The sequence below is a fragment of the Solea solea genome, chromosome 17 (assembly GCF_958295425.1).
Source record: "Solea solea chromosome 17, fSolSol10.1, whole genome shotgun sequence".
NCBI classification, from domain to species: domain Eukaryota; kingdom Metazoa; phylum Chordata; class Actinopteri; order Pleuronectiformes; family Soleidae; genus Solea; species Solea solea.
This window is the reverse complement of record NC_081150.1, coordinates 8,980,334-9,000,661: the sequence shown is the minus strand read 5'-3', so window position 1 is coordinate 9,000,661 and position 20,328 is coordinate 8,980,334. Positions and strand designations below refer to the sequence as shown.

The following is a 20,328-nucleotide window of genomic DNA, read 5'->3' as shown; positions in this document are numbered from 1 at the left end:
TTATTTATATTTCTAGCAAGTTTCACTTTTACTTTACTACATTTCCTCTAACTATCTTTGTTACTCGTTACTACCAAATAAAATCAGAAGAAGAAGAAGAGTCGGTAATGGTCTGTATTTATATAGAGCTTTTCTACTTGTGATGAGCTGCTTCACACTAAAGTTTTGCTATTCACCCATTCACACATCTTTCATACCCATTCACACACTGCAGCATGGGGTTAAGTGTCTTGCTCAAGGACACATATAGACTAGCAGAGCCAGGAATTGAACCCACAGCGTTCCAGTTGAAAGACAACTCGCATGAGTCACCATGGCTCAATCCTAACTCCTCACTTTTACTTTTACTTCTAAAACTTATGTACATTTTAAATCAAAAAATGACTTTTGATACTTAAGTCCAGTAAATGTAATTTACTTTAAGGCTTTTACTGAAGTATTATTATTATTATAATAAAAAAAGTGACTTCAACTTCTACCAAAGTCATTTTCTGGTAACATGCTTGTACTTTTACTCAAGTATCTACGGTGGCTGACAGACTGCCTAACCTAACCTAATCCCAGTTCTGACCCTTGTCCTAAAACCAAGTCTTAATCCTCAAAAAGCCCTTTGAAGATAAAAGGACGAGCCAAAATGTCCTCGGGCAGCTATTCTTCTAAGGACACTGATTGACTTCCATTTAGCCTTAACAAAACTTAATAGTAAAACCTATTCTTAACCTAACACTAATTCAAATTCTAGCCTAAAATTTAACGGTTCCTCAGAATTGAGGCTCTGTGACACAGTGATTGTCACCAATATACCATTAAAGTGCTGAGTTGGCACCTATATCTTTCATGGGGCAGCCCATGGATAAGTGGAAGGGAATTGGGCTTGTCGCTGGTTCAAATCCCAGCACAGGTCAAGGGATGAGGAGACCACTGCCCACTGCTCCTGCACCAGGTGTGTAAAAAGGATGCGTCAAATGCAACGGTCAAATTCACTGTCACTAATTGTTGTGTGTGTGTGTGTGTGCAAATCAAACTGATTCTAATGAACAAGAGGCTGTGGGAGTTTTGTGTGAACAGCTGGAACATCACTGAAGCACCCACACGTGTGAAGAGCTGCTTTAATTCACAGAGTGTGAATTCACAAATGCGTTCCCACACACAGGAGTGCACCGTGTTTCCACAAAACTCAACAAAGACACTGCTGTTGACACAGAAGCTTGCTTCTCCAGGAAGTCTGCCTCATTAGTCGATGCGTGTCATCAAAAGCCACGTTCTCAGCACGCTGATAAAAACACTCCAAATGTTATTTCATTTCCTCTCGTGGAGCCAAAATGTGTTTTCCATCACAGGATATCGTCCTCTCTGCTGACAGTGTGATGATGTGTACTTTTAATTTTTGCAACAGGGAGCTGTAAATTATTCATGGATTGACGCTGAGGTTGAGCAACATCTCCACTTGGGTCTGTCTTCACTAACGTAAACAAATCAAAATGGCTTATTCTACAAATATAATTTTCCTACACAGCATAAATTTTTGCATTGGTTTGACAATTCAATTACTTTCAAATATCTATTATTTGCTGGTCGTGAATAGTGTAAGCAAAAGATTAAATAAATGTTTGTGTTGGAGTTTGCCCACTGAGAGGATTGAACATCTGTTTCAGAACAACAATAGAGAGCATAAAGTATTATCATGTATTATTGTACAAGCAATTGTTAACTCTTTCTTTCTTTCTTTCTTTCTTTCTTTCTAACAATGGTTGTGTTGAATCCATGCCAGTCAGGACAGTGAACCAGCACTGGAAAGAAAACAAAATAGAACTGAGGTGGATTTAACTCATCTTTACATCAGCTTCTTCTTGACCTGATCAGGTCCCACCTTTCACCCTAGCTGGGATTGGCTCCAGCGAGCCAATTTCCATCAATAGAGTCAGAGGTCTGTCAGCCGAATTGTCCCAAAAATAACTTGTGCAGACTGTTTCACTTCATTTTTTTAACAGGCCCTAAGTGACTTAACTCAGCCACTGTACACATAACCAGACTGAATAAAGCTCTGTGCTGATGTGTCTCATGATAGTCAGTTCATCCCTCACAGCATCATTTTATTTTCCTTTATGCTCTCTGCAGACTTTTTGTCTTTTCACCTTCTTTTGCTCCCTAATTTCCGGCGCAGCACTGGAACTGGCATCGACTTCATATGAAGCCGCAGGTCCAGGGGGGTCTTCCTTTCCTTTTCTATTTGCTCCTGCAGCTGTGAACAGAAGTCTTGGTCTATGTGCATCCATTTCGGGGCTCATCACTGTCTAGACACCACTGTCAGGCAAGATTTGAGTATCTGGATTATTGCTAGCGATTGTACACTTTTATGTGTATGTGCGTTTCTGTGACTCATTTCCCCCAGCTGGTCCTTTGGGCCCAGGCCGGGTTTCCTTTGGCCAGTTCTCAACTCAGAATGCATCCCTTTCTCCTGTCTTCTCCCTTCTCCTGCAATTATTCAATCACCACTGAATTATTTTTACTAGACGTTAAAAGGCTTGTGCTCGTGCAGTGTTAAAGGAATACTTCACCAATATGCATTTAGCTTTGTTTTACTAGAATAAGGGTTGTATTTTTGAGTTGAGAAATATCTTCATTCTTTTCTTTGTTACGTGCCCACCAGTGACACTTGGTCCTGTTAGCGTAACTGTTAGCAAAGATGGCGGACATTGTTTACATTCTGGGAATGAGGTCCCGTCCCGCTACGAGTGTTAGCGTAACTGTTAGCAAAGATGGCGGACATTGTTTACATTCTGGGAATGAGGTCCCGTCCCCCTACTAGTGAGTCTAAAAAGTGCAGAATTAGCGTTGCAGTTTCCAAGTGTCACTGGTGGGCAAGTAACCAAAAAAAAGAGTGAAGATATTTATCGACTCGGGGGAAACTGAGGTTGGGAAGCACAATTTTTCAAAAATACTATCCCTATTCTAGTAATACAAAGCAAAATGCAAACTGGTGAAGTATTCTTTTAAGACATACAACGTGAAGTAAATTCCAGTGTAATTGTAGTTGTGTTGTCTATAAATGACCTCCAACACCCTGCGCAGGATTTCACTACCTCTGCAGACTGCACCACAAAAAAGTTCCATTTCGCTGCTTAATCAGGGAGTAGCCTACAACAAAGCTGCTCCTATTTTTACTCAACAGCCTGATGTGAGAGTTACAGATGAACAGACTGTTACAACTCCACCGCTGGACTGGGTGGGAATCACAGGGTTACGATTCTGCGATAATCAACATATTGCAAGACAATCATACAGCGATACGTCACAGTATCTGTCCAACTGAAGAAAACTAAATGTCCGTGCAAAGTTAAATGTGCAGGATTTCTCTATTGATTCTCAACATAGAAAACAAAGAGCATAAACGTGGATGGAGCATCTCTTAACATAACATATCATTTATCATATTGCAAGAGCGACGATATATCACCAAATCAATATTTTGATCCAGCCCCAGTCCTTTGTGTTGCTTTGCTTGAGAAACTTTCAATTTTCCAAGCGTCAGCCAATCACATCTCATTTGACTGTTTAGCTTCACGGCTCAAATGGAGCTCTTGGACAGGGTTTATTCTCGGTGTAGCCAAATGTAAACAACAACTGAACGGTTTTCATGTGTCAAAGTGAGGCTTTTACGTATTTTAATCCTTGATACCGCTGATAACACTATAACATATGGAATCTATGGGTAGGAAGCTCAACTGAAGTTGAACAGATGTGATGAGGATGATGAGTGAGGAGGAAGCACAGGGTAAAAGAATAGCCCGTTTATCTTGGCTCTCTCCACCACGTCTTTTTATTGCGTTTCACTGGTTCCTGTCCAAACACAACACAGTTCCAGTTCAGTTAAAAGTTCGAAAGTCAGCTTGCTGATGGTTGGTTGTGACATTATTCATAACACGGGCCTTGTGTGCGGCTCAGATCGCTCCAGCTGCAAGTGTGAATCACCAAATGTACGTAAACACATACAGTCACATGCTGTAAATCACCGGTCTTCATGATTGAAAATTCCTCTTTTTCAATTCAAAAGTTTGTTTGGACTAAAATTTTTGTGACATGATACAATCACAGAATCTTGAGAAAACTGTATGGGTGTGTGTGCTCAGTCATTTCTGTGCATACATACTGACGAGGCTTGTTCACAATCATAGTCCACTGGAATGAAAATGCTTGTACTGAAAACTATACTGACATTGACTGAGACACAAATTATTTGAGGAATGTAAACTGATGAATTTAAATGTCTCTGAGTCAAGATGTTTTCACATTACAGTGTGAAAAGGTCTCACCAAAAGAAAAGAAATACAAAAAAGGTGAATTCAAGGTTTGCAGCAGCCTGAAACAGAGACTTGCCAAAACCTCCTTAATATAAAACAGAGAATCTTCCAGTTCACTTCAGAGGCAGATAAACAAATCAGCCGAAATGAGATAAGAACACCGCAGTTAAGGACAATTTGAGCTGACTGTGGTCTTCTCTGCTTTCCCCAGTGTCAGTGGAGGATTTATACTGCGCACGCCAGAGTAAGGGCTGCAGTGGAGAAGTAGGTCTGCAGTTTTGGCTGCAGCTCTCAAACGTCATAATTTAGTTGTGAGCTGGAAGAAACTGAGGGACGAACAGATCTGTGATGGAGACAGTAAATCCTTCACCAGTTTACTTAAACGGGAGTTAGAATGTGTTATAAATCTGTTACAACACAGATTATTGTAAATGGGGTTCAAGCTCTAGAGTGGATACTGAGAATTCATCGACTGAAGCTTTTTTAATGTATATTACAATTCATTTTAAAGTAGCAGTGCTTATGTTTTGATGATTTTGTTATGCCTCTGTTTGGATTCCTGAACAGAAATGATGAATATATGCTGCGTTAATCTGAAAACAAGGTCTGCGAAGCCACACTATCAGACCTGACTGAGGGAGCATTTGTGTGTATACAGCAGCAGCAGCAGCAGCAGAGAGAGTGTAAGCAGAGATGAAGCACTGCAGTCAAACTAGCGACAAAGACCGTAGTAGAATTCCCTTTTTAAACATTTACTTTCCTTTACTCACACAGTGCTGCTGTTGACTCATTTAAAATGAATCACTTCCTGTGTGCAGCGTGGGAAAGTCATGGGGGGGGGGGGGGTGAAATGAGATCTAAACATTGCTAAACTGAGATACACAGAGCAAGTCATGCGGCGCTGATGGGCTTCATCAGCATTGTGGGAACTCATGTGACGATTCAATGTAACGGATATTTTTTTATACTTAAAAGTCACACACTACAGTTTTAAGAAGGTTGATGGTTGTTTTACAACATTTCAGGGAATTCAGGGACGCAGGATAGATATACTGTACAAAAGGAGAGTACAAATGTTTATTAACTACATTTACTAACTGCCTTTCATATACTGTATAGAATGTCAGATTTGAGTTTAGCAAACACTCAAAAGCAGCACTGTCTGAGCTCGTTGTGACACTAAAACTGTGATTTCTGAAAATATGCAACAACCTTTCACTGACTAGTTATTTAGGTTCTGACAATCGCAACTGTTATTGTACTGTCCTTCCAACTGGTTTTGTTGTTTTGTTATTCCACATCAAACCCAAAAAGATGTTTGTGTCTGTGAAAATGTGTGTTTATGGGACGTGGATATCTGTCTGGCTAATAATGGTGTGTCCATCTTTCTCTCCTCTGCCCCGTGTGTGTGTGTGTGTGGTCCAGCCTCGTCTGTTTATAGATTCTCTGCCATGGTAAGAATCACTTGTTTGTGCTGTTGTTATATTTACTCTCCCGTCGTTCAACATTACACTGGATTGGATTTAGACCACCGTGTATTTACGAGTGGACGACCTGTAATCTCCTGGACGGACCTGGATACTGACGCGTTGCACGATAGTCTGTCCCTCAGTCGTTAGGCTGGTGAGAGCAGGGAAAAACAAACACTGAATTACTGGGAGTTTTAAATCAAATCTCTGCAGCCGGATTCCCCAGGTGTCTACATACTTCAGGATCAGTGTTGGATGTCCTTCTTTATCCTTAAAGCGCTTTATAGAATAACAGTCAACTGTCAACAGTCAACTGACTAACTTCTACCCTGTTTAAATCAAAAGTTAACCGAATCTAAATAAAATCACTAGCATTTTATTAAAACCATCTGCAATGTGCGTGTTTAATAAGTTGAATTTCGAGAGAAACCACAAGACTGGTGGGAGCTTTCACATTTGACAGATTATGTTATTCATCTGGGATGGAAAAACCAGTTACTTTTGTTCTTTGGCTTTTTGGATCTAAAACACAGGCCAGTATTCTCTCTTGGACCTGGACTTGGTTTTGCCTTCAAGGTGGTGTGCAAAATAACACTTTCAAGAGCATGATTATGAGAATTCACTGCCCCCAGAAAGTGCCGCTGCCTTATACCACGTTTGAGAAACTAACATTAGTGTAAATTAAAGATAATTTTGCAGCACGACAATTTCTTTTCAGACACAACGCCCCCCCAGACTATAGTGCACTTCTAAGATAAGGGGGTGATTTAGCAGAGGATACACACCCATCTCCCAGACATAGGGAAAGTTACATTCCAGAGAAATTAAAATGACAACCACAAATGTATGAGCATCAGGTTGAGTGAAATTGTAAAGAAAATGTTTATGGATGTGTTTTTCTTGTTTTGTTGTCTCTGCTCGGTCTGACCCATGAGCTGTAACTGCCTGCCAGCTCGGTTTAACAGGAGATCTTCTCTGTTGTGGGAGTGTTGCAGAAAACTCAGCGCAGTCCTGTGAGATACGGTTGGAGTCAGTTTGGCAAGGTTAGAACTTAGAGCTGAACACATAATGACACATGGATAAATCATCCACCTCACCACTGTATGTTTTTCTTCTCTGTCTCCGTCTTGATCTATGCGTAAAAAGGAAAGATAGTCCTCTGCCGAGGCCAAGTTAAAAAAAAAACAAGTGACTGCCTGTCACTTTTACATTTAAATCATATTTATTTGCTTAATCTGTGAATGTGGACGGGCCAAATGAGGGAGGACAAATATGACACGACGTGCTGTGTTCTTTACACTGTGCTGACATTTGAACTGTGGCTGACCACATTTTCTTAGGAGGAATAACAATGAAGAGAAATAACATGCAGCTGTTGATCTTAATCGGATTTTTGCACGTTGCCATGATCGAGTTGCACAATCCCCCTTCATCCAGCTGGCAGGAATTTCTAAAATGCTGATATGCTTCAGAGTGACCCGATACGTTGATGTGATGAGCTGTCAATCCATTCTAATTCTTCTGAAGCTGGATGATGATGATGATGATGATGATGAGTGTATCATTCAGTGAGTAATGACTGAAAGCAGGGTACAGAAAAACAACAGGATGGTTCGCAGAGTTATATTTAAATCAGCTGTTGGAACAAAGCTGGTTTAACTGTGCACACAGAGGCCGCATGCTGAAGTCATCAGCTAATAAGTTTGATGAAAGATATTAGTCTACATCTGGTGTTGATCTTGTCATGTCTTACCCACCACAGATGCTGCGACACCAGCACACACATGCACACATTTCTCTCACCACATCAACTTTTCTATGTCTTCCTCTCGCTCTCTCCTCCAAACAGGAAATGACATAACTATAAACACAAAGGAATTATTTATGAAGCAACAACTCCAGCAAATACCTCTGACAATGCACAGTGCAAGAACGAATGCATCGAGTAATTCACTAACAAATATGCACACACTTGGCCAAAATAAATATTATTATTTAGCAATTCAAGCGCTGTAGTTTGTGGCTTTTACATTAAAGGAACAGCTCTAGGCGTCAAACTCTCAATGTAAGCTGCACGGTGATGTTTGAAAAAGCCATCGTTGGACTGGATTAACATTATCACAGCAACTGCAGCAGCTGTTTCCCACTAATATGTGGGTAATTTCAACTGTAGACCATGTGACAGAAACATCAGACCTCTACAGTGTAGTTACCTATAGAGCTGAGGGATGTTTTCTAACGTGTTAGATAAGGAGTAGGGTGAGCAGTTTAGATGGATGAATGGATGAAAGAGTGAGGAAGGAATGAACGTACGAAGGAAAGAAGGAAGGGAGTGAGGGAGGGAGGGAAGCAATGAAGAAATAATTGAATTAGGTAATATTTTACTTTTTTTTACAGGGTTAGGAAGGAAGGAAGAAAGGAAGGTAATAGGTGGTAATGTTTTTCTTGGGTTGTACAATAAGAGAATGGCCTTTTTTCCCTACATCTAATCCTCAAATGTCATGGTGCCAGAGGCATGAGTATATTTATTGCTCTGTCCCATTATTCACTGATTCATTCATGCAACAAAGACATGAGTATCTTGGCTGGGGAAGGACAAAGAAAAGTTAACAGAAGCTAAAAATGGCAAACGACATGAGGAAGAAGCACGGCACGGGTCAGTGTGAGAAGTAGGTCACTGTTTGATGTGAGTGAAGATGTCTGGGCTTTGTGACATCAACCTTGGCTGAGACCAGCTGACCTGATGTTGCATGAGGCTCCTCTTAGACCTCAGTGAGCAACTTCATTCCAGACTCTTCACCGTGTCTCCACCTCTGCTCCTGGTGTTTTCCCCACCCTCCGTTCACATCCAACTCATCATCGCTCCACGCCGTCCTCACTGTCCTCGTCCAGAACCTCAATTATACACCAGAGAGTATTTTTATCTCCTCATCTTTTGTTCATTTTTCCCTCTTCCCTCCCTTGGCTCACTACTTTTCTGCTCGACGGGAGCGCCTCACCCAAAAATCACTGCTCACTGAGGTCGTGCTCTTAAAGAAGCCAAGACAGACAAAGCAGAGGAGTCAGGCTCCACCCTGGCGCGTTCATAATAGAGCAAAGTGAATCAAATGACTGACCATCACACAGAATGACTGCCACATCACCTGCAGCTCACACACGCAGGCCTTCATCAAACCAATGTAGGAGGACTTCCTACATTTAACCACCAAGATCCTTTGTTCACAACACTGTCACATGTTAATCTACAGGAACACAGTGATATGTGCATATGTGTGTTTCCTCACATGCTGCAGCTAAGAGGTTGCAGATGCTTTTAGTGGGAAATCATCTAAGTCATTTGCATGTGCCCGTGCAGAGGATAGCGGTCACCATCTCTCCTTGAGGTGATCTCAACATGCACACATCATCCACACACACACACACACACACAGATTTGGCAAATGCCTCAAAAGCATTAGTTTCCACTTTTGCATCCTTGCGAGGCCATAAATCTTTCCGCAGGGCCAAAACAAAGCTCGACCTGAGCGCTCGCTTTCAGCTGCACATACAACGCTTCATCTGAGCCATCTGTCTCACAGGCAAAGAACAGAACAAAGTCGGGAGCTGCTGCCAGCACCCCATCATAATGCTGACAAAGAAAAATATATTGTTTACTTGCTGAGACACAAAGTTCATTTGGTGGAAACAGTCACGCAACTGGAATGACTCTCCCGCAGCAGATGAAGATATATCTAATGTCAGCCGAGGCGCATATGAGACGCAGTAAACGTGTGGACAGTAAAGGCAAAGATGCTTCTAAATATGTCTTTTTTTAAATTCTGCTCATTCTGCGTTTTCTATCAGAATCATAACATATGTCATTAAAGGAAGGCATTATATATCACTAAGCTCCCAAGAACTTGTTTGCACAACACAGCTGAGCAAATATAAGTGTTTGTCTTAAGTGTGGGAAACTGGGGAAAAGGAGAGATGAGAAATGCAACATCTGTGCAACAAGGTCCTGTGTGAGTAGTGTGAAAAGATCGCCATCTAGTGAGGGGTAAGGAGACAGTGTGTTTGTGTGGGTTCAATCGGTACAACGGGGGCTGTGTGCTGTGATCCAGCAGGGGGCACTGTAGCCCTTCATGCTGTGTGTGAGCGTGGCCTGTGTTGAAACTTATGAGGGGTTTTCCATTTCTGCTGGAGACTGGAGCAGTGATGCACGAGGAGGAAGGAGGAAAATAAATCTGCATCCACAGCATCTTAAACGTTGTTAATTATTAACATTATTATTATTAACGTTGCACTGCTGCGGTGGAGAACTGGTGTGAGTGACACTAACACACTCTCAGGAAATGAGGTAACTCTGTTGGGTTAGGAGGGTCGGTTTCCAAACATCTCGTTGGTTTGTGGGACTGAAACAAAGCAACACTTGTAACTTCCCCTTATGCATATAAAAAATATTACTATAAAAAACTGCTGTAAGAAAAGAAACAGTTTTTATTATATGTTAAGAAGGAGCATTTATACTTATTTTGACGCAGTGACACAAGCAAGCTTGAGCTTAAAATATCATTGTCGTGCAAGTGACTAATGTTTTACAAAGCTAATAAAAAACATAAGGACAATAAACTATATGCAGAACTACACTACAAGCTCACATTTCCTTTTCGGTAAATATCCGATAACCTGTTGTGTTGTTGTGTGTCGTTAACGAGAATATTCTCACAGATTTAACTGGTGACACTTTGGAACTTTAGATGCTGGGAACCAATGGTTTTGTGCATGTACACTTTCTCTCGCCTGTTTGCATCTGTTCCTATTAATCAGATACCATCACAGAACAACAACTACTTGACATCTCCAACCACAGTACCACACAGGAAGCTGAGTCACTGATACAGCAAGTCACTTCCTGTTTATTCTGTCTATGGCCATGACAAGCCAGGAAAGCAGAACAGTCTGTTGAAAATCATGTGAAAATATTGACTTATGAAGAAGGCAAGGGGGATTGTGTGGATCTCTGGGGCTTCATTAAAACCCAGAGCCGAGTTCAAGTCACGGGGTGTCTTTGTTTCAAAGCGACTTCTTCTGTGTTATTACATTTTTAATTATGGATGACTCGTTAACATAAAACACACGTGTTTTTGTTCTTTGTGTTTCACGACCGGGACCTTTCATGAACACGCGATGCAGTTCAAAGTGTACGAGTGTGTTTTTGAGCAACACATGCGTGAAAATGTTGCAATGGCAATTAAAGGTGCAGTGTGTAAGATTTCGCAACATGTATTGGTGAAGTCAAAGTTGCATGTTGCAGCTGAATGGCTGTCTTTTCACCACTCCTTTCCAAGTGTGTTAGCCTTCAGTTAGCATCAGAAATGATGGCCCTCAATGGACAATTGGTGGCCTAAATGTAAACGGCTCATTCTAGTGAAATTAAAAGCAGCAATCCATGCATTTTTTAAAAAGTTGAGTTATTATTTCTTCGCCAGTTTCTGCCAAATGAATAACAATTTCACCTTAAATGTACACACTGGACCTTTAACTAATGAGTTCACTTAACATACACGCAGATACTGCCCAATTCAAAGCACCATTCAGTCTAAATTTCACTGCTCCGTCTTCATTTCATGACAATTTTCTTCCGGTTTAACACGACCGTACGTGGTAGACCTTCTGCGAGCGCTGCAGCGTGGCTTACAGTGCAGGACATGTTGGCGAATCTCATTAGAGGCTGTGCAAGAGTTTAGTGGCTTATACTACTGATGATGCCCTTCAAGGTTGACTGGAAAGGTTGATTGGAAATACTATTGAGGTTTGTCTGGATACACCGCCACCAGCTTCATGCACATACACTGCGCTACATTTGCACAAAGGGTCAACTATGAGAATGTGAATTCCATGCCCAGTAGTAGCAACAGAGATGTGCTATGTTATGATACCAACTATACAATGGCAATGATTGAAACGTGACAAACTGAATGCTTTGTTTTTACTGGGACATGGTGATATATGTAGTGTTGTTCGAAGAATGGGGAATTCCTTTTGTTTTATCTCATGAAACAATTACTTTCAGCCTGTCTTTTTTTACAGAAGTTAGTTCAGAGGAGGGTGAGAGTGAGACTCATCGTGAAAAGTAAAAACCAAACAATGACAACAGTGAGCTAAACAAAAATTTGCCCACTTGTCTGTGAAACAAACCATGTTTTCTGTGTGGTTCCAATAATTTGGATCTTTTTTACAGTCAAAATCGAGCCTCACCTTGGACTGCGGTGTCAATTCATTCTCGTCTTACTTTTAAATGCACTTTCCAATGTCTTTTTTAATTTTAATGTTGGTTTAATCTTAATGTCCTTTTATCTATGCCTTTGTGACGCACTTTGAGTTGCCCTGGGTATGGATAGTGCTACACAAATAAACTTGCCTCGTCTTGTGACTTTCCACAGTCTGGATGTTATCTTTAATGAATGTGCGACACGTTGAATCTTGCTGATTAGACATAAAACTAAAGTAGGCACAAGGTGAGGCAAGGTGAGGCAGACAGTACCTTGCCGCACTGAAAGGGGGCGCATATGAGCCCAACAGGTGCTGATCTTGGAGGGTGCAGAGGAAATGCGCTCTCTCTCGCTATAAATGTCACATTCTTCCTTAGCCTTAAATAATACCTTATGTATGTGTGTGTAAAGAATGCTGACAATATATAAAACATACCCAGTAGTCACCAGCCATGAACCTCACTGGTCCAGAGTGACGGGTCTAAACTAAACCCAATCCTCACTCCATGCAACCAAATGCACAATCTCACTACACAAACACGTCCTTTTTAGGTATGTGAAGGCCACCTGTAGTTCACTAGTTCTTGCAGAGTGGACCTTTAACAGCAATTTGCTCTTTACATCCTGATATCATGTGCACATTAAAATCACAAGTTGTGTATCCATTATTAGTGCATGATTCTGATGTGAAAAGACTTGACATCACTCAAGTCTGTACAAGTGATGTACGAGTCTGCGCCAGAGGAAAAGGTGAGGATTAATGCCTGGAGAGGCGATGAGGTCAAGAGATCATGTTGGGTGAACAGTTGTATGAAAGGAAGATTGTGTTCTTTTTCTTCTCATTGAAGTCCAAAAAAATAGAAGTGGTATGTAATAAATGGGCAACATGGTGAACAGAAGGAGGACGAGAGCGGCGGCACGTTCCGCTAACGGGCTCACTGTAATCTCTTAATGAACTTCCGCGTGTGGGAATAGTGGAAAGAAGACGGAAATGAGGATGAACAAAAAAAGAGGAAGAGTATAGCAAACGATGGGGGGGGGGGTTTAAGGATTAATCGTGAGTTGTACATTAACGCTGACACGTATATAACGCAAGCACATACAGATCCACACACACACACATTTGTTTCTACATGTGCAGATTGGATTGGCAGCCTGACAAGAGGTCCGTCTGAAATCCCCTCGCCAGGCCTTGTGATGTCGTCACACCCTATATCCACTTCATACGTCAAAGGTCAAGCAGGTCTCCTGTTTTAGTGCTAAGCATCTACGCCAGTAAGCCTGACACCGAGTCGGGTAGTGAATGGGGAAAGTGACAAACCTGCAGAGCTGCACCATCTGTAGTCTAGTAATACTAATGCAGTCTGTAACTCAGCTCCTCTAACATTTTGAATTTGCATTAAATTGTCCATCCATCCATCCATCTTCTACCGCTTTATCCTCCACATGAGGGTATGTGTATCCTAACATAAAATCCCCCAAGTGCACGACAGATAAAGTTTATCAACCCATATATTTACATATCACAGGATCCTAAACTATATTTGAAATTGTGACTTGTTGTTTTTAAATAAAAAAATAAGCTCTGTTTTTCTGTAGATCCATACATTATTGAGAATCATGTCTGCCAAAACTAAAAAACTGTGTAACAGCGTTGTGAACAGAGCCTATTTTGCCTACTTTGAGAGTGAGTGCACGGAGGAGTGGGCCTGCATGTATTTGTGTGTGTGTGTGTGTGTTTGCACATGCAGGTTAATCTGTGGTAAGCTGGTTTATGAGCTTGTCTGCAGTGACGCAGACATACGTGCCAAGCTCTGCACTTATAGATCTTCTATTACAGCTAGCCTTTGGCCTGTACCCTACATATTGATAGACAGCTAATCTTTGCCGGTTGTGCATTTGAAACGGTCATGAGAAGCATGCAATAGCTTTGTGTTGACACTCAAGCACACACACTCTAATGTGAGTAATATAGAGTATTAAGTGTTGTACTTTCACATTATCTTCTATCATTTTGTTGCAAATTTGCAAAGTGACACCAGACTCAAGAGTTGCTAACTGATGGATCTGTGAAGAAAAAACACCTCTAGAGGGCGTTGGGGGCACGTGCAGTGGATTTCGCCTCACACCTGTGAATTCTAACACTCCTGAAACACTGACTGAAATTACATTCCACGTTTGCTGCACCTGCGATGATGTTATCAGGACAGGAGCAAATGACAGCACACTTACTGCTCATGGCTCGTGGTTTCCATGATTTGATCATCGTCATGTGATGTGTATCTGACCACGATCACTTTAAACCACTTTGCTTCAAAATAGCAACAATCAACTATGAACTGCATGTTTCTGAGTTACTGCAGAAGTCCAACAGCTGGAGATCTGATACTGGATCAATAGCAGGCTGTTGGCGGCATCTGTTGTGGAGTAACAGTAGAGTGTTTACGCAAGAGGCAAAGGACAGGAAGGGGCGCCGAACAAGTCGCTTATTGGGGTTCTGATGAAGGGTCCGCGTCCAGTACGTGTGACTCTTTGTGTTCTCCTGAAACGCCCATTCTCCAGACACGCCTCAGTCTCCTGGCTTGCAGCCACTTAGAGTTCAGTTTGGGAAGAGGCAGCGGCTGTTAGTAGGTGTGGACTGTCAGTCAAACCGACCCGCCCCAACGCGTCTCACACTGGAGGCGCACAGTTCTCAACTGCTCCAACAGCTGTGGAGTGGCTCTTCTGTGACTTCCCGCAAGCAACATCCAGCGATAAACGGCCAAAATGTAAAGGACAAGCAACATTACACCACTTTCTCAAAGTAGGTGTTGAATTGAGGGGCAGCTCGGTCATAAAACGATGCGTAAAGTTGCTGTTGCGCAGCAGGGGCTGTGGAGCCAAAGAGGAGCGTAAATATTCTGCTGGGGGATCAAAGGTTTTCCTGGATGCAATGGACTTGTCAGCAAAGCAAGCCTCTGGGTGTCGTGAAAACCTGATGCTGTGAGAGAGAGAGAGAAAAAAATATTTTTGCTACGACTTGAAAAAGTTCGTGTGTTTTTGTATTTTTTTTTGTTGTTTTTTTTGTTTCAATTCTAGAGTTTGGCGAAGTGCGCAGCAGGAGAACAGATGCTGGACAGTGACTAAGGTGCGCAAGAAATAAAAACAAGCACATCATCGCGCAACTACTATTTTCCGTCTCTGTCAACAGCTTGATGATATGTTAGACTTCAGTCCGCGCGGGTAATTTCTCCAGAAAGTTGGACGCAGCTGATGCCACTGACCCGACAGCAGCCAGTGGAAACTCGTGTTGTTTACACTCTTCTGTCTCCGTCTGCGTAACATGGACGAGAGTGTTGAGTCTGCTGCGGCCGAAAGCTGCTCTGACGGGGAGAGCGTCAGCCTCAGCGTGCTCAACTGGGAGCAAGTGCAGCGTCTGGACACCATCCTCACCGGCTCCATCCCCATCCACGGCCGCTGGAGCTTCCCCACCCTGGAGGTGAAGCCACGCGATATCGTCAAGGTGGTCCGGAGCCGCATGGAGGAGAAGCGGATACATGTCCGGGAGGTGCGCCTGAACGGCTCCGCGGCCAGCTACGTCCTGCACGAGGACAGCGGCCTTGGCTGGAAAGATCTGGACTTAATATTCTGCGCCGAGATGAAAGGAGAGATGGAGTTTCAGATAGTGAAAGACATAGTTCTGGACTCTCTTCTAGACTTTCTGCCCGAGGGCGTGAATAAAGAAAAGATCACACCAGTGACTTTAAAGGTAGTGTATTAAATTATAAGTGGGGGTGATCACATTGTGTGTGTGTGTGTGTGTTAACTTTGTAGGCTTTCAAATAAGATTGTGCATTATTCTCCGCCTCTGTCCTATTTCTATAGGCTGTGCAGATCACAGACACCGCCGTTGTTGAATCAATGCACATAATTTATGTTTGCATAATCCTCTTAAAGTATATCACAAATGCATATCCATACTGTATAGGTGAGATTTGAGACGCCTTCAAATAGTAAAAAAAAAAAAAAAAAGAAGGTTGGTTTCCAGTTCAAAGTCTGTCTAATCCAATTGGAGTCAAATCCACATTAATCAGTCAGCCCTCAGTTACCTGGATACCAAGGACTACCCAGGCTACTAATGGCCCACCAACAGATATGATCAGCAAAACATCACGACCAAACCAGACCAAATCAAGATTTTTATCTGCTGCTAATATCATTTATGTCCACTTGTTGTACGCCCCGCTCCAACCAAGACTAGTCTTCAGCATTTTTTATTCAGAAGATATTCATTAAAACGTGAAAGCAGACATCTGTGTGACGTGCAGCTTTTCAGACAAATGGGACATAAGTGCTGCGGGGACTGACACTTACATTACAGCTGTGAGGGGAAGAACATTTGAGGAGATGGTTAGTAGACAGAGGGAAGGCAGGAGGTGCTGAGTGACTGGAAACAAAGTCATCTTTAAAATATGAGTGCTCAAGAACTGAAATGATTCAGGTCCAATTATTTGTTCCTATGGGGCTCCACTGTTTAACTGGAACATTTCCTGATACTCAGACAGACTTACGCTGAGCAATATCCTCGGTTACAGCAGACATGGGTCAATGGTTTGCATCTGACTCCTCACTTGTGTGTTTCAGGAGGCCTATGTGCAGAAGATGGTGAAGGTGTGTAACGACTCCGACCGCTGGAGTCTCATCTCCCTCTCCAACAACCGTGGCAAAAATGTGGAGCTGAAGTTCGTGGACTCGCTTCGACGGCAGTTTGAGTTCAGCGTGGACTCCTTCCAGATCCGCCTGGACTCGCTTCTGCTCTTCTACGAGTGTTCGGAACACCCCATGGCTGCCACCTTTCACCCCACAATCCTCGGCGAGAGTGTCTACGGCGACTTCCCCACGGCCCTCGACCACCTGCGGAAGCGTCTCATCTGCACACGGAGTCCCGAGGAGATCCGGGGCGGGGGCTTGCTGAAGTACTGTCACCTCCTGGTGCGGGGTTTCCGCGCGGCTTCAGAGGCCGAGATGAAGCTGCTGCAGCGCTACATGTGCTCGCGCTTCTTTATAGATTTCCCTGATGTGAGCGAGCAGAGGAGGAAGCTGGAGTCCTATCTGCAGAACCACTTTGTTGATCTGGAGGACAGGAAGTACGACTATCTGGCCACGCTGTACGACGTGGTGCAGGAGAGCACGGTGTGCCTGATGGGCCACGAGAGGCGTCAGACTCTCAGCCTCATCTCGTCACTGGCACTGCGAGTCTTGGCGGAACAGAACGCCATTCCCAACGCTGCCAATGTCACCTGCTTCTACCAGCCGGCCCCTTATGTTGCAGACTGCAACTTTAGCAACTATTATGTAGCACAGGTTCAACCTGTTTACGCCTGTCTTCCCTCGCCTCCTCATCAGTATCTAACTTCCCTACAACATCCCATCTATGGCACCTGGTTGCCCTGTAACTAAACCCTGTGAGCATCCTTGCACTTTTGGGTAACGAGTGGAAAACACGGCCAATTAAAAAGGATAAAAGGTGATATCTTTATCGCTTCTGTGAGATTGTAAATGTAGGGAAATGAGAAAGAAAATACTGACATTAAAGTGCAGATGAGAGAAGAGAATAAAAGAAAGAAGGGAAACGAGGACAAGGAACCTGGATCAAGGCAGTGAGCCAGAGTAAGGATGTTCCTTGGTGTAGAGTGCTCCGGCATGGTGCAGCTAAGCACACAGAAACTGATGCCAACGAGAGAGGCTGATCATCCATTTTATGGTTCCCTCCCGAGGGCTCATGATCAGTTTGGTAAAGCAAACAACAAGGACGCGTTACCAAGCTCAGCCTCAGAATCATGAACATCATGATAGGTTACGCTGCACAGGAACTCAAACACACGAGAAAACCCATCAACCAAAACACACACGACCACGGAGAGACACAGACGCACATGATGCCATTAAGACTCTGAACATGATGCAATGAAGACATTGATTCATGATCAAACAACAGCAACTCTCTGACCTTTCGTATGTGCTCTGTTGTTCGTGCGTGGGTGGTTGGAAGGAGGAGGAGGAGGAGGAGGAGGAGGGCCACAGAAAAAGAGGAACTGGATAATGTTTACAAATCCAAAGATCTACTTTGATACTCAAGTTTATGTGAACTCTGGGGGGGAAAAAAAAAAAAAAAAGAAAAATGACAACAAAACAATGCATGCTTTATTTCTGTACAGGAATAACTTACTCTAAGTGCCTAGATGAAGCCTAAAGGGAAGAAGATGTGTTTGTGATGGTGGAGTTAACTTGAGTTGAACAATCACGCTGTCACACTGATACCTGATAACGACCCCTGATAACTGAAAATGAATGAACTGATGATCAGAAAGTTTCCCAATGCTGAGTAAGGTCTCTTACACTGAGGAAAGGTATAGGACCAGTTTTTGTAAATGTTTAGTTGAAGCCTGCTCTAATCTGTTGTCCTGTTGGACTAATACACATCCTGATTACCAAAGAGGAAATAACAACATAATCTCATCATTTGTAGAAGGGGGGAGGGGGGGAGGGGTTTGGTGGACGTGGTTGGATAAAGAAAATGCTTACTACGGTCAAATACTTTAGATGTCTTTAAAGTGCACAGCCTGATGATCTTCTCTGCAGCCTCATCACTAAAAATTAAACGAACAACGCAACGATTCACCGCAGAGACTCAATCAGTCACTCAAATCTTTTTTTTATGTTTTTAACGGGTGGTGAAATGCTGTTATTTCTACAACGTGTACATTGCAATGCTCACATGCTGCATGCTGAAACGTTCAATTAGACGTGCGCATGGGAGTAAATGGGTTTTAATTTTACAACTCATGCAGTCGTCGTAAAAAAAAACAAAAAAAAACACGAGGTGGCCGCTGGAGCTTTCCAAAGTATTGTTGACCGTCGGCGTTACCCGAGGCTTAACGACACCTTTAAAGTGCACTCCCGTGCTCATAAAACAGTTCTGAACATCTTAGATCTCTGTCTGCAGAGTTCTTTATTGTGCATCTGCAGATTTGAGATGATCAACGTGGATCCAATGTGGCAAATAAATCACCCGCTCTTTGGGTTGCGGTGCACGCGCACGACAAATTGAATAATCAGAGCGTTGCTCCACAGCACTACTATTGTTCCCTTCATAATCGTCCATTAGATCTGCAATGTGTTTGGAATACATTTCGCCGCGGCGATGACAACAGGGAGTTCAAAAATGACAGTGAAGAGTTGGAAACGCAATTAAATCAAATCGCTTTTCCACATTTTGTGTGCACCGTGAAGGAAAACGCAGAGAAGCTTCAGGATATGCATCTCCTGCATTAGCATTAGCTGTGCTACAGCTGTGTGTTTGCCAGAGGGGTGGAGGGTGCATTGTGTGTGCAGGGGTGTTGCAGCAGTGTACAAGCATTATAATGTCACATTACGACACAGCACAAACTCAAAAAGAATGGAGCCAGAGAGCCTTCAAAGGTGGTCAGTATACAGTATTTAATCCTGACATTTATGGGGGCTGGGGGGGAACGTCGCAATTTAGTGAGCTTGGAAATTTGGCTGCACGAGCGGCCCGATTTTCCTTGTTTATCTCTTCTTAGCATGAAAAGAAATGAACCACATGCTGAGGAAATGACAATAAAAGAGCACACGAAGGAGACAATCACATTTCTACTTAAATGGAAATAAGTTTCTCAGCTGTACAAGGGCAAGAAACTCGGCACATGCTCTCAAACATGTTGTCAGAGCTCCTCTTTTTCTATAAATCTCTATTTTTGTACAGCTTATGTCTGCCTGGTGTAGCAGGCAGATTCAAAGCTGTGTCCATAAGTCAATAAGTCAGTTTTTTGTTGTTGTTGTTGTTGTTGTTTTGTGGTGTGGGGGCGAACGTGTGTTTTGATTTGGCTGATAAGAGCAGTGCAGGTGGGCATACAGTGATTTGACTTTTGGATATGGATTTGTGTTGCACCAAAGAGATTGTGTCACTGTTTTTACACGTGTTTTTAAAACTGCCATGCTGTTTGAACATGAAAATGATGGTGTGATTATTGTGTTCCAAGTGTGTTGACTTGATAATTAAAAACAAAACAAAAAAAGGACCATCAAACAAGAGCTTTTCAATGCGGTGTTTTTGTTTTCACTATATTGTGCCACTTTAGCAGTTCCTCGACGTCTCACTGAACCACGGTTTAGATGAGGTGAAGAGCTCTGGGATTTAGACCCGGTGCCCTGATGTTGGCAGGCACCACGAAAGATTGTACGAGGTCAACAACCCAAGGTGCCCACACAATCCCCGAGGGCACGTCGCTGCCAGCAAGTGAC

The 20,328-nt window shown here is 42.8% G+C and overlaps 1 protein-coding gene across 1 annotated transcript; it reads left to right on the top strand.

Annotated features, from left to right (window-relative positions):
• Positions 1–14,503: 14,503 nt before the first annotated feature.
• LOC131444072 (terminal nucleotidyltransferase 5A-like) lies at positions 14,504–20,118 on the top strand. The gene is made up of 2 exons (XM_058614200.1): positions 14,504–15,772; positions 16,648–20,118. Exons 1-2 carry the CDS (start codon positions 15,347–15,349, stop codon positions 17,461–17,463), a joined length of 1,242 nt encoding a protein of 413 aa, XP_058470183.1. The 5' UTR covers positions 14,504–15,346; the 3' UTR covers positions 17,464–20,118.
• The last annotated feature ends 210 nt before the right edge of the window (positions 20,119–20,328 follow it).

What these genes read in the sequence shown, in the direction of transcription:
- LOC131444072 (XM_058614200.1), top strand. Translation starts at nt 15,347, where the DNA reads ATGGACGAGAGTGTTGAGTCTGCTGCGGCCGAAAGCTGCTCTGACGGG. An exon ending in TCACACCAGTGACTTTAAAG is followed by an intron (nt 15,773 to 16,647) that starts GTAGTGTATTAA and finishes TGTGTGTTTCAG; the next exon opens with GAGGCCTATGTGCAGAAGAT.